The following is a 13,862-nucleotide window of genomic DNA, read 5'->3' as shown; positions in this document are numbered from 1 at the left end:
CATTAGGTGTTTTATATTAAGTGTAAACTCAACTGATTATCTATGGATATGTGCAATTTTTTTGCAATTTTTTACCCACATACCATAAAGGAAGAGGTAGTGTAGAATTCTCATATGTTCTTAGTTATAGCATGATATATACCATGATATTTGCCTGAATGTGTATAATATCAGAACATTTCTAATGTTTATTTTAGAAATAATGTTCAACTGAAACAGCAGAGGAGGTTCTAAAATTTTTATGTTTGTTTTTTAGTAATTCTCCTTGCTGTGGCATGCTTTCTGCCAATATACAATCAACTGGTGGAGTGGCAATGGAGGGGGGAGACAAAAAAGAAGAAGAGGAAGAAAGCAAAGACATTAACACAGCAAAACTAGCCTGGTGCAGTCTGCTTAAAAAATAGAAATCCATATACCTCAAGGTTTTTTATTCAAAACCTGCAAAAAGGTTTTGGCATAATCATAGCTCTCTACTTCTTTAAGATAGGGGTTCACAAAGTTTTAGTGATGATCCAGATGGATGGTCTAATTATTCTGAAGAAAACATGTCCATGCTAGTGGCTTAATTGCTGAAAGTATGTGACTTTTTTAGATTCCCATAACAAAATTCAAAAGGGTTGTTAAGATAAAAGTAAAATTATGGTGAACATGTTTCTCTGATGGTTTAAAACCAAAGACTCACTGTACATTGAATTCCATTATGATATCTCACCATATACCATATGTGCATGTATAATAACTCCACATGTATGTGCATGTAAAATTTAAAACCCAGTGGTATTCACTGACTTCAGATTATTCCTGCTGTGCTTAACATCACTTAACAGTCCCTATGGATTTACTTCTTCATCTGTACATGCATGATTATGTCCGACTGTATGTGCGTGCGTGTATCGTGGGAGGGTTTCATGTGTGTATGTGCATACATTTGCAGCCATGTTCTCTGCTTCTTCAACAAATTCATATGAAGTCTTACTGAACAGATAAAACAGGAGAGAAATGCCACTTACCAAGCCACAGGTTTAAATATTACATACACACTACCACACTAGAGTAAGGTAGCAATTTATGGATGCCTGGGTGTGATTGCAGAGATCAGAGTGAGACCTAAATACCTCAATAGAGACATATGCCTACCTGTCTACACTTATCCCAAACACCAGACAGATATACAGGCATGGAGAGATGATGTAAGGAAGTGGATTGGGAATGATATAAAAGTGAAAGAGACAACAGACAAATAAAGTTGAGAACTTTTCCTCTCATTAACAGTACTGAAGAACTTTGCAGGTAACCTGTATCAGGTCAAACTTGTACTCCCCACTGGATCCTCAACCCTTCAGCAGCCTTCTATCAGCCTGCTCATCATTATACTGCACTGCCTGACATCTCTTACCTCATTTTCCTGTGGGGAGACTGAAAGCAGTGGCAGAGAACATTTTTCTTTTTTTAAATAACCAATTTTTTTTTTCCCAAAGTCTTTCTCTTACTTTTCACCTCTCCAGTTCTCACTTGGTTTCTATCTGCCTCTTTCTGCCCTTCTTTTTTCTCAGTACCCCTGTCAAAGAGTATAAAAGACAAAAGCAATAAACGCAGACAGGAAAAACAAACACGCTAATTATATAAACACCTTAACATTAATTTATATTGCATTTGTTTCCAAAGAGATGTCCATGGAACATATATATATTTGTTGAAAGAGATGTTTTTATTTATTAAGGCAATAACTGATAAAACATTTCCTTGTTATTCAATTAAAAATAGACACTAAATTAAATGATAACACAGTATTTAATTATTTACTCATTATTTACTCATTAGAAGTTTGGAATTTAAAAGCGTATTAAAGAAGTAATTTTGAATTGTGTGTATTTAAAGACCAAAACATCATCTAAATACAATAATAACAATAACAACAACAACAATACTAATAATAGAAATATAACTATAATAATAATAATAGCAAGTGTTGGCATCAAGCAGGACCATGGCAGCACGGGGTCTGTAGCCACGGTCCATGGAAGCCTGTGATCCATAACCAGGCGGTCCATGACTATGATCCATTGGAACCTATGAGATGAGAAAGCACAAAAATTCTGGGGAAGAAGCCAAGTTCATAGCATGCATTGTACAGTCTCATACATCAGGTCCTGAACAGATCATCTCCCATCAACACACTCCCACTCTTATTACTGCTCACATATGCACACCACTGCAAGGCATACAGGGAAATGCCACTTTCGTATTCATATAGGGCCCCATTCAAACCTTTAACTTGTTTAACAATATATGTTGTATAACAATGTTTCACACCTGTGCCAAATCCAAACACTGACTTAAATTTATATGCCCCTTCCCTTACTCACCTAAAACACTGCTCTGGGTAGGACTGCAAGAATTTCTTGGTATGAGAAAGAAATCTATATTCTTAAAAGATACATCACATTCACTGGCTTTTATGTAAGAGTAAAGATATTTCTGAAACATGGTTTTCGGAGGGTTGCTGCATTTATTCTTTGATTCTTTCTTTTCAGTAAGGTCATGCATCTTGGTTGTAAACTGAGAGTATTACTTGCAATTGAAAATCAATGATTCAGTCCACAAATTCTTTGAGTATCTAGAATGTGTTTTACATGCAGGCTGTCACCACATCCCTCATAAGAAGCTCACACTCAATTTTCTAAAGCTTTGTCGATCAGGTGATGTCATGAACCAAATGTATGCATTTCATTTCAGTCAGACAGTATGCGCTGATTAGCAGTCAGGAGGAGCTAACCAGTGAAAATGGCCTGTTGTTATGGTTATCTAATGGGTATCATAAAACATTATGGTGCACAAGGACAATACCAGAAATTTGTTGGTAGGGGCTGTGTCAGCCACACAGGATTTCTGGTTAGCCAATAGAAAAAAAACAAAACAAAAAAACAAAGAAAATTATTTTTTTTATTTTACCAATGGACAATTAATTTAAAAAAAAATATATATATATATATATATCGACATACACTTAAGTCTCCAAATTCTCAGAGAGTAGTTCAAGTCAGACTAATGTCAATTCAGACATACAGATGTGAAGCCATAGGAGGCCCTCATAATATATACAATATAAATCAGGCCCATCATCACTTTCTCATAGGCAAATCCAGTCAGAATTGGTTAAAGTAAGGCCCTGTGAGATCAAAGTGTAATTTATTATTCCATTTGATGTTACCTTGTGGAGTTATTCCAAAGGCAGTTAAATGATTGAAGGACAGTAACGGTGCCCGAGGTGACATTCTGGGGGAAAAAACGTTATGAATTAGAATGAATTCCTGACCAAAGCTGTAATCAAATTCCCATCCATCTGTTAATCATGGAGGAGCTAAAGATAATGTGCTTCAGATTCTTGGATCTGTTGATTTTTTCCCTAATTCTCATGAAGTTGTTATGTATTGTATTATGAGTGAACTATGGGTTTCAGTTGTCAAAGCAATGTACACCGTACACTAATATTCTTTGTTTGTGTATATGTTTGTGAGAGAGAGATCAGTGTCATCCACCAGTACCCGCTCTGTGGAGTTTTTAAATTATTTTAAAGATTTTTTTTTTCTGTGTATTGAAGAGATAATGCAACACTGGTGGAAAAAATCAACCCTTTCTGGTGGACAATGTTTCCTTTTACATTAATAGCTTGCATATTACACCGTTTATCAGTAATTTGCCAGCAATATTTCTTTTGCTGTTCTAATTGTTTTCCTGAAATCCAATTCGATTAGAGGAGAAGGCAATTGGGCAGAACTTCGCCCGAGTGACTTTTTCAAATATAATTGCTTTCCAGGTGGTAGTCTTATTATAAAAAATGATTGTAATAGGGCATACTTATTTTTTATCCTTTATAATTTCATCATACCAATAACTTAGCACAAAATGATTAAAAGAAAGTGTGCCAAAAGGGCAGGAATTAAGTGAATAGAGTTTGTGAAATTAAATGAGACAGACACAGAAATGGATATAGGATGCAGACCTGCATGGACAAACATTCACACATACATTTTGTGTTCATTTATTCTCTAAAATCAGACTGCAGAATGGAACAGAATAGAGCCTAACCACTTTGAAGGGAACTACTTTTCATGAAGGAGCAGGGTGGACTTGCACACAGACTATGCGGTGGAGATTAGGCAGCCGGTGGTGCAGAGCACTGATACTTGTGCAGCCGGGACTGCTCGCTGCAACAAGCTGTCCCCTCTCTGTCAAACGATGGTGACACAGAGGGAGGGATGGGGAAAGGGTCTGTGGGCTAAAAAGAATTAGAAGAGGGATTGGAGGAAAGGAAGAGAGGGGAGAGGACAGAAGGAAGGCTCGGCTTGCAAGCTGTTTGGAGACTGCACTGACACACATGTTGCTCATCGGCAGGGGAGAAAGAGTAGGAGGTGGGGGTGGGGGGGGGGGCGACATCAGAGGAGGGAGTGGGAGACAGGAGTAGTGAAACTGCTCAGCAGCTTGTCTATGTTCGTGCCTGGCTACTGTCTCTTTACTGCGATGGCAGACATATGAGTGTTTGGCAGAGACGACAGAAGGAGTGTTACAGAGCTACAGAGGATGGAAGTGACACACCAGGGTTTGGCAGATGAAACAAGGTTAGCTCAGAAAAAAGAGATATAGTTTATGAATGGAGAGGTGGAAAATCATTTTGTATTTTCCCAGCTGTTGGTGAAGAGAAAGAGATAAACTACTATAGTAGGAGATAAGAGTAAAAGTGTACAATTCAATATTGAACTGCATAAAGCCCAAAATCAAATCTCTCCCTCCACTGGTGGAGCTGATGGTGTTGTGTGTGGGGAAGTGCAGCAGCTAATAAGGCAATTGCCTAGGTCTCATTTCATGGGGAGCTGCTTTTTTGTCTACAAGCAAGAATTTTAGGCAGTGTAGGACAGAAATGTAGACATACATTTTTAACATTTATTCATACTTTTTTTTTGTTAGTTTTACTCTTTACAACTTCTGGTACATATTGATTTTGTCCCAGCTGCTAATCTCTGCCAGAGCTGCAAGCACTGTTCCCAGCTCCTTCACTCCAAAATGTCACCTGGTATTGATTGTGTTTTGAATCTTTATAAGTCATGTATATAACAATTAGACCAAAAGTCACAGTGTGCTTTGATGTTTGCCACTGGGAGTGAGTGAAAATGAGAGATGCATGAAGCCTCAAAACACCTCTCAGTGATTGTGAGATGCCTTTTAGGCTAGAGGATACTTTCATGCTGTTTGATTGTGTGTCCAAAATGTGTGGTACGTGTTTATCTAAGTGTGTGTGTAGGTTGGGTGGGTGAGTTCTGTTGAGTGAAAGGATTTGTTGCACAGTAAATGACTCTTCTGGCCCCCACACAGCACCGGTCGATGGTCCAATTACTTTTAAATGTGTGTGCTTACACATCCTTTGAAGTGTCCGAGATCTGCGTGCGTGTGTGTGTGTGTGTACTGTATGTAAGTGTCAGGTGGTCACGATGATGGAGGAGGTGGGAAGATGACTGAAGTATATCCCCTTTTTTCAGTGTGATGAAAATGTAGGCTGCTTGTCAAGTCAAAAACAAAACAATATCTGTGTGTGTGTGTTTCATCTTTACTGAGCTAGAACCCATGATCTCATATCACATTATTTTTCTATCAGTTGCATCATTTTTTCCCCTCTATTTACCGAAACAAATACCATTATTGACTATGTTGCTTAATTACAAATACTAATTAAAAGCAGGTGTATTATATCCACAAATCACAGGTGGACAAATTAACCACCAGTACAAACCATCATTCCCTTGAGTTCCCTGAAGGAAAAAAAATATGAATCTTAGTTGCAAAGTTAGCAAAAACAAAAAAAGTTAATGAAAACAAATGACTAGAGGAAGCAATGAACAACATGAACTAACATCAAGTCGTGATGAAAACATAATACCCCGCTGTGAGACATACAAAATCTCACTTATCACTTCTGCAAAATGACAACATCTGCCGCTAGTGAGAGCGATATGCATAAATCAACACTTATTTATATCACATTGCTTGAATATCTGTTTGTTCCTACAGATGCAACAGTGATTCCCCCTGAGAAGCACATAGCCTAAAACATTAAAGCCACAATTTAACAATGCAACATGTTGAATTGTTTCTCTGTTTATTGCCATCACAATAGATATGAGAATTCTAATGACTGCAAAAAAGGAGCACAAATACCCACATGTATTTCTTGATGGCTTTACAAACATCAAAATTGAATGAGTTGTTTTTTCCTCTTAATTTTATCCATCATTAAACTGCCTGAGTCAAATTTGTTTTCTTTTTTAATACAGTAACTGATCGACATTTTCAAATCTCTTGAAAGCTTTCAATTTATACTAACAGTGTGAGTACATTAGCAAAGAAGCTAGCACAACAGACGCTCTCTGTATAGGTAACGCCAGCTGAGTTAGCTTAGCAGGAGACAAGTTACAACCCACTGCTGTTAACCACAAGTTGGAAATTCGGTGCCCATTTTCTTTGTCTTTGGTTAATTGAGTAAGCTTAGCATAGCATGACAGCAGGGCATGCTAAAATGAATTGACCTGTGTTGCTTTGGTTTAGCTCCAGTTATACCATCACCCATGAATGTACGTGTTTGTGTATTTGGCATGTGTCCTGTGTGGGGCATTTATTTTGCTTCTTAAGTATTTACAGTGCCTTACTGGTGAATATTTAAACTAAAGGTACGCTAACAGCAGATAATTCAATTGTTGTCGCTATTGGAACTGGTTAACTTAGCATTAGCTTAACTTGATAATCAACTCTTTCTAATTAGCTAACTTAGAGAAAAGAAAATGTAGCAGAAACATGGATATGTGATTTGTGATGTTATTATATTTTACTCTATAAATACAAAATTTCAAGTATTTAACAATGCCATTTGGAGTGAAATTATCTTATTAATTCTGAGTGAATTCAATTATTGTCATCATTATCACAATATATACAATGTTACTTCTAACTAGCTTTGCTCTGAAAGACTTTATATCAAAGTGCAGTCTTCTGGCAATAGTAGCCATCCATAGGGTCTTAGCTTATGTGTTAACTAGCTTGAAAAAAAGCTTTGTTATGGGACCATTGTCATTGGCAGGCAAATATATTTTAATCATATTACAATATTGTTCTATAACAAGTTGTTGAATCTGATAGGCCACGATATATTAGGTTAGATCTCTGCATCTATCCATACAGTATTTGTGCAGGGTTATGCACACAAGCAAATGAGAGTGAATCTGATCGAAGTGATTAAAATAACCAAAGTTGTTGCAGAGAAAATAGATGTAAGATGAGAGAGTGGAGAGAATTATAGACCCAGACAGAAAGAACGCACTTGGGTTAAAAGTCAGAAAGAACAGAAAGCAATAAAGACTGATCAGAGAGCAGTAAATGAACAACATAGGGAAATAAAGAAAGAAAAAAAAGAGATGCATACCAGATGCATAGGAAGAAGGGCATAGTGGGATGCTAATAGCAGTGTTTTGAAGCCTGTGTCTACATGGTAACGGTCTAGACGCAGTGGGTCATCCACTTAACATGCACACACGCCCACACAAACACACACACACACACACCCACAAATGCACATTTATTTCATACTGTCGGGGGGAAATGAGCCCTTATCTGGAGCTGTGGAGATAAGCAGAAGCAGTGGGCCACTCTGCTAGCCAGGCTGCCATTTTAGCTCCTGACTCACATGTGCATGTCCACACGCACATTCAAGGCTGCCTTCACAATTCCCTGTTATATGAAAGTCAAAACAATATAAATATAGAGTGGAAATATTGATATTCAGATAATGTAGCATAACCAATTTTGCTGAAATATTACAGAGAGGTTCTTCCATTTCATTTTGACTTACCATCTCCCCTCTCTCTCTCGCTCTCTCTCTCTCTCTCTCTCTCTCTCTTTTTTTTCTCTTCTTCCTCTTTCATTCCTTATCCATAGTAATGACTAAAATAAACCCCTCACGCTTATAAGGTGGTCTGTAAAATGGAAATTAACATACATTATGTTAAAGGACATTTTATATCTTTTATGAACTTCTATAGGTGACCAAGAAATTGCAGCAATGTCGACATGTCTATGCACAACTTATGATAGTCTATAATAGATAAAAGTATTATTTTTTAAGAGGAATAAACGAGGTGGCTGATTAAAGCAGAGATTACAAAACATACAGTAATATCATAATGCTAAATATTATTTCTGTCAGTGCTCTTCAATACAGTATAGTACATGTTTAGAACAGGCAGTTTGGGTAATATATCTTATATTCATTTCAAATTCACCTTAATTTTCACCTCCAGAAATTGGACCATTATCTCAGTGCCTGGCAATAACTCATTAAGTCATTGAATCATACCACTGAAAATTCACAAGGTATTATGCCAATCCATGTGAGAGTGGAAAAGTAAAATTTGATGTGTCTCTATTGCAGAATGTGCGTGTATTAGCATGCATTGCTGTGTGTGAATGGCTGAAGTCACATGCGTTTACTATACAGTTGCTAACAAAGCCAGCCTGGCTCTAATTGATAGCTTCTGTGAAGTGCTCAGTGATGTTGACTGATGTGTCTCATCTTATTGACTTATAACACAGGGAAATGCAGCCCAGCTACCTTGATTACAAGCCATTAGAGAATGTTGATTGCTAAATTTTCTTTGATATTCGCTTTTCACATCTGCAAAGTGCAGTCTTAACTTTGCTAAATGTAGCTGAGGGATTTATCACCTCATCCAAAGCTAAAACAGATGTTTTCTCATTGACTGATAGCTGGTTTCACAGAGACCAACATCGTTTTTCAGGTATTCCTGTAGAGCTCTTGTTTTAATTATGCAGTGCAAAGGAGTCAATAGTAAGTGCCTTGCTTGAGGGTAAACTGACAATTTGTGTCTTAAAGAGGCAGTGCAGAAGCCGTTAAAAACAAAACTGCACCGATTTGATTTTGTAACTATGTCATTATCTGTAAATCTTACCCATATCCATTCACACCAATTTAAAATACAGTCAGGCTTAGTGCCATTCAGCTGAACTGCTCAACACAGGTTTAAAACACAGTGGCAGGTGTGTTTCCTGGTTCACTTACTTACATTTGGCTATTCATTACATTTTCCTCAGGGCTTTGTCACAAATAAGCCACGCTATCAAAAGACCGGGTCAAGATTCCAGGAAGTAAACAACTCAGTTGGCTGATAGGGGAACATGCACTGCTCTACAACACCATTTCAATTTGCATTTGTCATGTTTTATTTATCCATCCCTGTTTTCACTTTTCAGTCGAAACAATTCCCCTGGTCCACTTCAAAAACTCTGGTGGTTGAGTACACAGTTTCTCTGTCTCCAAGCTAAACGTTGCTGTTATAGAAACTTACAATAGGTTGCATTAGATTGACTGTTTGTTTGTTTTGTTCTTTTCTATTTCTTTTTCTAGTTCTCCTATTTTTCTTGTTTGTTTTATTGAACTTTGGTAAATTGAACTGGAAAAAAAGAGCTTTCTTTCAAAGTATGTTTTGCAAACCAACAGTCTTTTAGTGTGCCAACTGTAGTGTTCAACACTTTTGCATGTTAGTGAAGGACAGACAAGAGACAGCACAGACATGTGTGTGTTGTATCCATGTCTGCATATGTGACTTGTTTATTTTGTGCTCACAATGTGCCTCATTCACAAGCAGTGTGCACACACAAATCTTTGCTTACAACATGCGTATGAATGTTTTAAGCACAAATCCGAGATTCATCATATGTTCTTATCTGAATTTGTTCTTACTCTGCAAACAAACTTAGAACAGCCTTAGACCATACGTACGCACAAATCATAAACATCCCACAGTCTTAAAGATGATATAGTCAATATTTATTCGATGTTAACAGTATATTACAAACCACAATTATTTAAAAAATGATTGCGCCTACATATACAGCATTTATAAGTGTGAAATTGCTATGAATACACTATTTATTTACTAATTATACAATTAATAGCTAAGATATTGTAATCCATAAATCATCATCATAAATGTAATGAAATTATATATATGTATGTATGTATGTATGATCCTTATATAGAGAAATGGGGGCGTGGTAGTACGCTAATTACAGATAGCGGGCACACGCCTGTCAATTTAGAATGATTCTGATTTACTAACATACGCACGGTGGTAAGAACAAAATTTGCCAGCGCGCACATGTCATTGATCCAATGGTAATTTTGCGTCCACACTTATATTGTGCGCAAAGTAAGAACATTTCTGCACACATATGAGGCCCAATGTGTGTGTTGACGTTGTTGCTTACAAGCATTTACTTGTATTTGTACCTGCTTCCTGGTGAGCTTTCAGTATGTCACAGTGTACTTGTGAAAAAAGTCCACACCTGTCACAGTTATGTAATGTAATTTTACTCCTCAGTTTCATCCAAAGACAGTCGGTGCTGATCAAAATAGTTGCTGAAAAAGTGATTTACAATGTATAATTTGTTGCATGTGTTTGTATGTGTGAGTTCTGGTTTTTTCTTTTTCTTTTTTTTTTTAAATGTATTTTTAGCCAGTCTAAAACATAGGCTAGTCTGTTTTCTCATGTGTCTATATACTCCTTATTTTTTTCATCTCTTGGCTTAAATGATGCGTACGCGTGCCTACATCAGTTCTTACAGGTGTTTATATGGTATGAGCGCATACTTGGATGGAATGAATGTGTTTGTCCTGCTGGTGTTTGGTGAATGTGAAGTGGAAACCTCTCCGTGCATGCTATAGGCCTCTCTTGGTGGCATTTGGCTGCACCGCTAATGTTTCATTGATTATACACGCTCACATTTTTACAAGCACTTAGAACAGCTGCTGTGCTGTAAATTCACCTTTTACAATGTCTCTCATCATCTCTTCTCACCACGTATCGGTATCTTGTTTGTCTGCTATCTGCTCCTCATCTCTCCCCGTCTCTGTTTCTCTCGCCCTTGGTGTCTCTCTACCTTTTTCATGTTATCATTTGCCTTCTCACGTGTGTCCTGTCTGTCTCTTTTTTGTGAGTCCTTTCTGTTTTTTTTCACTTCACATCCACCCCCTTTCTCATGTTTGTTCATCTACTGTAGGCACGCACATAGATGCACATATGTGATAACAAGGATGGGTTACAGGCAGCATCTGTGCGTATAGAGTCGTGTGTGCACACATACACATTCACACACTGTGATCAAGGGCCGTATTGACACTGAGATTGTAATGATAAGAACACAGCAGTGGTTCTTCTGTGTTATAAAATAAAGGTTAGTTGGCTCATCCTCAGAGAACCAGAAGATTACAAATGCCTCTGTTTTCTGCATTTTAAAAAATAGAGAAAGAACAAAAAAAGGGGATACAGATTTTGTGTGTGTGGGAGAGGAATCAGACTCACAGTTTAGCTCCACATCTCCCCCTCCAGGCTGAAACAAGGATAACATGTAGTATCATCTACCTGGCTGTCTGTCTGTGTCAGTTACATAAATTCAGACAGACAAGCAGTATATCAGTGAATTTTGAGCAATGTTGTAATAATAATTAGAATAATATTGTACAATATATTTAAACTCCCTGCACACTCTCACAGGTGATTCTAGCGGATGAGACCTCTGCTCACATCGAGGGTGGGTGAAGCTGTGCAGGGAATTATGTGAGGTCACTGGGCTCTTTTTACTAATAAAAATGATAAAGGTGTAATATTTCCCACCTGACAGGTGCAACGAAATGTAAAGGAAGGTCAGAGAGATGGCAATCAAACTGCATGTCTGCACATTCCCACACGTACTTTACCTGAGAAGGGGTCTAATCTGGTAAATAACACTGAGTGGGTGGACCATGGCTGTGCAGAGCCTTTAAAGGGAAATAATACCCTTGTTGGAACAAACCTTTTTGAAGCCCCTGCACAACTATACAGGTGTTTTCAGTTATGGTTGATTAGACTTCAGTGCAAGTTGGGACATAGCTATGATGGTAATTAGATGAGGTCACCAAATTCAACAAGAATGCTAAGGGTTTCATTGGTCCCAACTTATCAAGTGCAACAGGAGAGTGAGGGAGATGTCAATCAAGCAAGTCTGTACACACCCACATAGGCCTGAGATGAGGTCTAATCAGGCAGAATAAGTCAAAACACTTGCAGGGATTTACCATGTAGCGCCTTAAGTAAACACCAAATTTCTGTGAATATTTTTTTTACTATCTCAGTCACCTGTTGGTCAACCACAACATTGTCATCATATTGTGGTAGTGAATGTGACTAAGGGCTTCTAATGTAAAAACCTGGTCCTGACTTCTCAAAAGAAAGTTATTCTACCAGTAGAGTGAGTTAAACTGTTGTATTTTACAACAATACTTACTTCAAACATGATGTGAAATGTTAACTAAATGGCAGGGTGTAGAAAAGAAACCAGTTTAGCTAAGCTTTACTGTAAGTATTGGTCCCATAAGCGAATTGATCAGAATTGGCAAAGAATTGCACATTCAACAGTAACTTCAGGCTTTAGAAAACGGATTATCCCATATTTCCCTCTGCAGCATGCCCTCTGATTCTCTGGTGTGTTTGTGTTTTCTTCTAAGCACAAATCATGCCATGCAATTTTGTGTGTATCACAGCGTGTGTGTGTGCTTGTGTGTGTTTGTCTTTGGATAGCAGACAGCTAAATCACTTCTTTTATTTCTTACTGCCTCTCCCTCTATAGGGAAACCAAGCTAGTTTGATCTTTGAAACTAAAAACAATATTTTATTGAAAGCAGAAAGCTGCACACAGATGAAGGAAATATGGTTAGGGACTTAAATAATGTGGTCTTAGGGAAAAGACTGGAAGTTTATGGTGCAATTTGATAGACATTGAAGTCTGGGTCAGATTCATAAAGCACATTTGAATTATAGAAAATCACCATAATTTTGACAGGTACATAGTGCACTATAAATGACTTCATGTTCTGGTAAACAATTTGATGTAAGTGTACATAGAGAAGTAGGTTATAATAGAAAATAGGACACTGGGAGATAAAATATTCAGTAGGTGGATAGATATTTGTGTTTTTTAAGTCATTAGGTTGGTGTCCTCTGATATTGTACCTGTCATGAGTGTGCTGTAATATCTTATTTGTGTTCTGAATTACTAAAGCAAAATGATCATCTTTATTGTTTGTGTTCTAACTTGGTTTACAGTACCTAAATAAGCATCCTTATAGTTATAGTTTTTTTGTGTGTTTCATCTTGTGCAAGTGCTTGAAGTGCATTTGCCTCTTTCCTTTTTTTGCAATTTATCACTTGGTAAAACCAACCTGGTGCCTACGATGTCTGTTAATCTAACTGTTTTGTGTCTGTGTGTGTACATTGCAGCTGGCAACATGGGACCCAGTTCATGGGTTGAACGGCACGCTGACAGACAGGAAATTGGAAAATAACATGAGAGGAGTGGTGTTACGAGTCGTCACTGTCTTGGTGAGTATGGCCGACCAGAGTGTTCATCTCTGTGTGAATGTCTATGTTTTTATTTATTATCTGGTGATTTCCAAATTTACATACATAAGAAAGACATAAAAAGTTTTACTCTTTCTGTTTGGAAATTGTCGTGACTAGTGCTGGCATGTCGGACTTCAGCCTTTTGCTCGATTGTAAATCTGTCCTTTTGTCTAGTTTTCTGCCCATCATTCAACTCAGTCTCTGTGGAGATGCAGAGAGGGACAGATGGAGAGCTTGTGTGAAGGAAGGAAAATGGCAGACAAACATTTTTGAGACAATGTTAAGCGGTAGATAGGAGTCAGAGAAGGCAAAACACAAAAAAATATAACAAGGTGAGCTTACAAATGGACCAAGCTTTCATCA

At 37.5% G+C, this 13,862-nt stretch overlaps 1 protein-coding gene across 2 annotated transcripts in view; it reads left to right on the top strand.

Moving 5' to 3' along the window:
- Positions 1-13,862, top strand: part of grid2 (glutamate receptor, ionotropic, delta 2) — a 554,413-nt gene that overhangs the window by 416,080 nt on the left and 124,471 nt on the right. For both annotated transcript variants that reach the window (XM_042421919.1, XM_042421920.1), the window contains one exon: positions 13,377-13,478. In XM_042421919.1, coding sequence (XP_042277853.1) covers positions 13,377-13,478 — 102 coding nt within the window. The remainder of the gene's footprint in view (positions 1-13,376; positions 13,479-13,862) is intronic.

The sequence above is a fragment of the Thunnus maccoyii genome, chromosome 9, assembly GCF_910596095.1.
Source record: "Thunnus maccoyii chromosome 9, fThuMac1.1, whole genome shotgun sequence".
Lineage (NCBI taxonomy): Eukaryota > Metazoa > Chordata > Actinopteri > Scombriformes > Scombridae > Thunnus > Thunnus maccoyii.
This window is presented reverse-complemented; position numbering and strand designations above follow the sequence as displayed.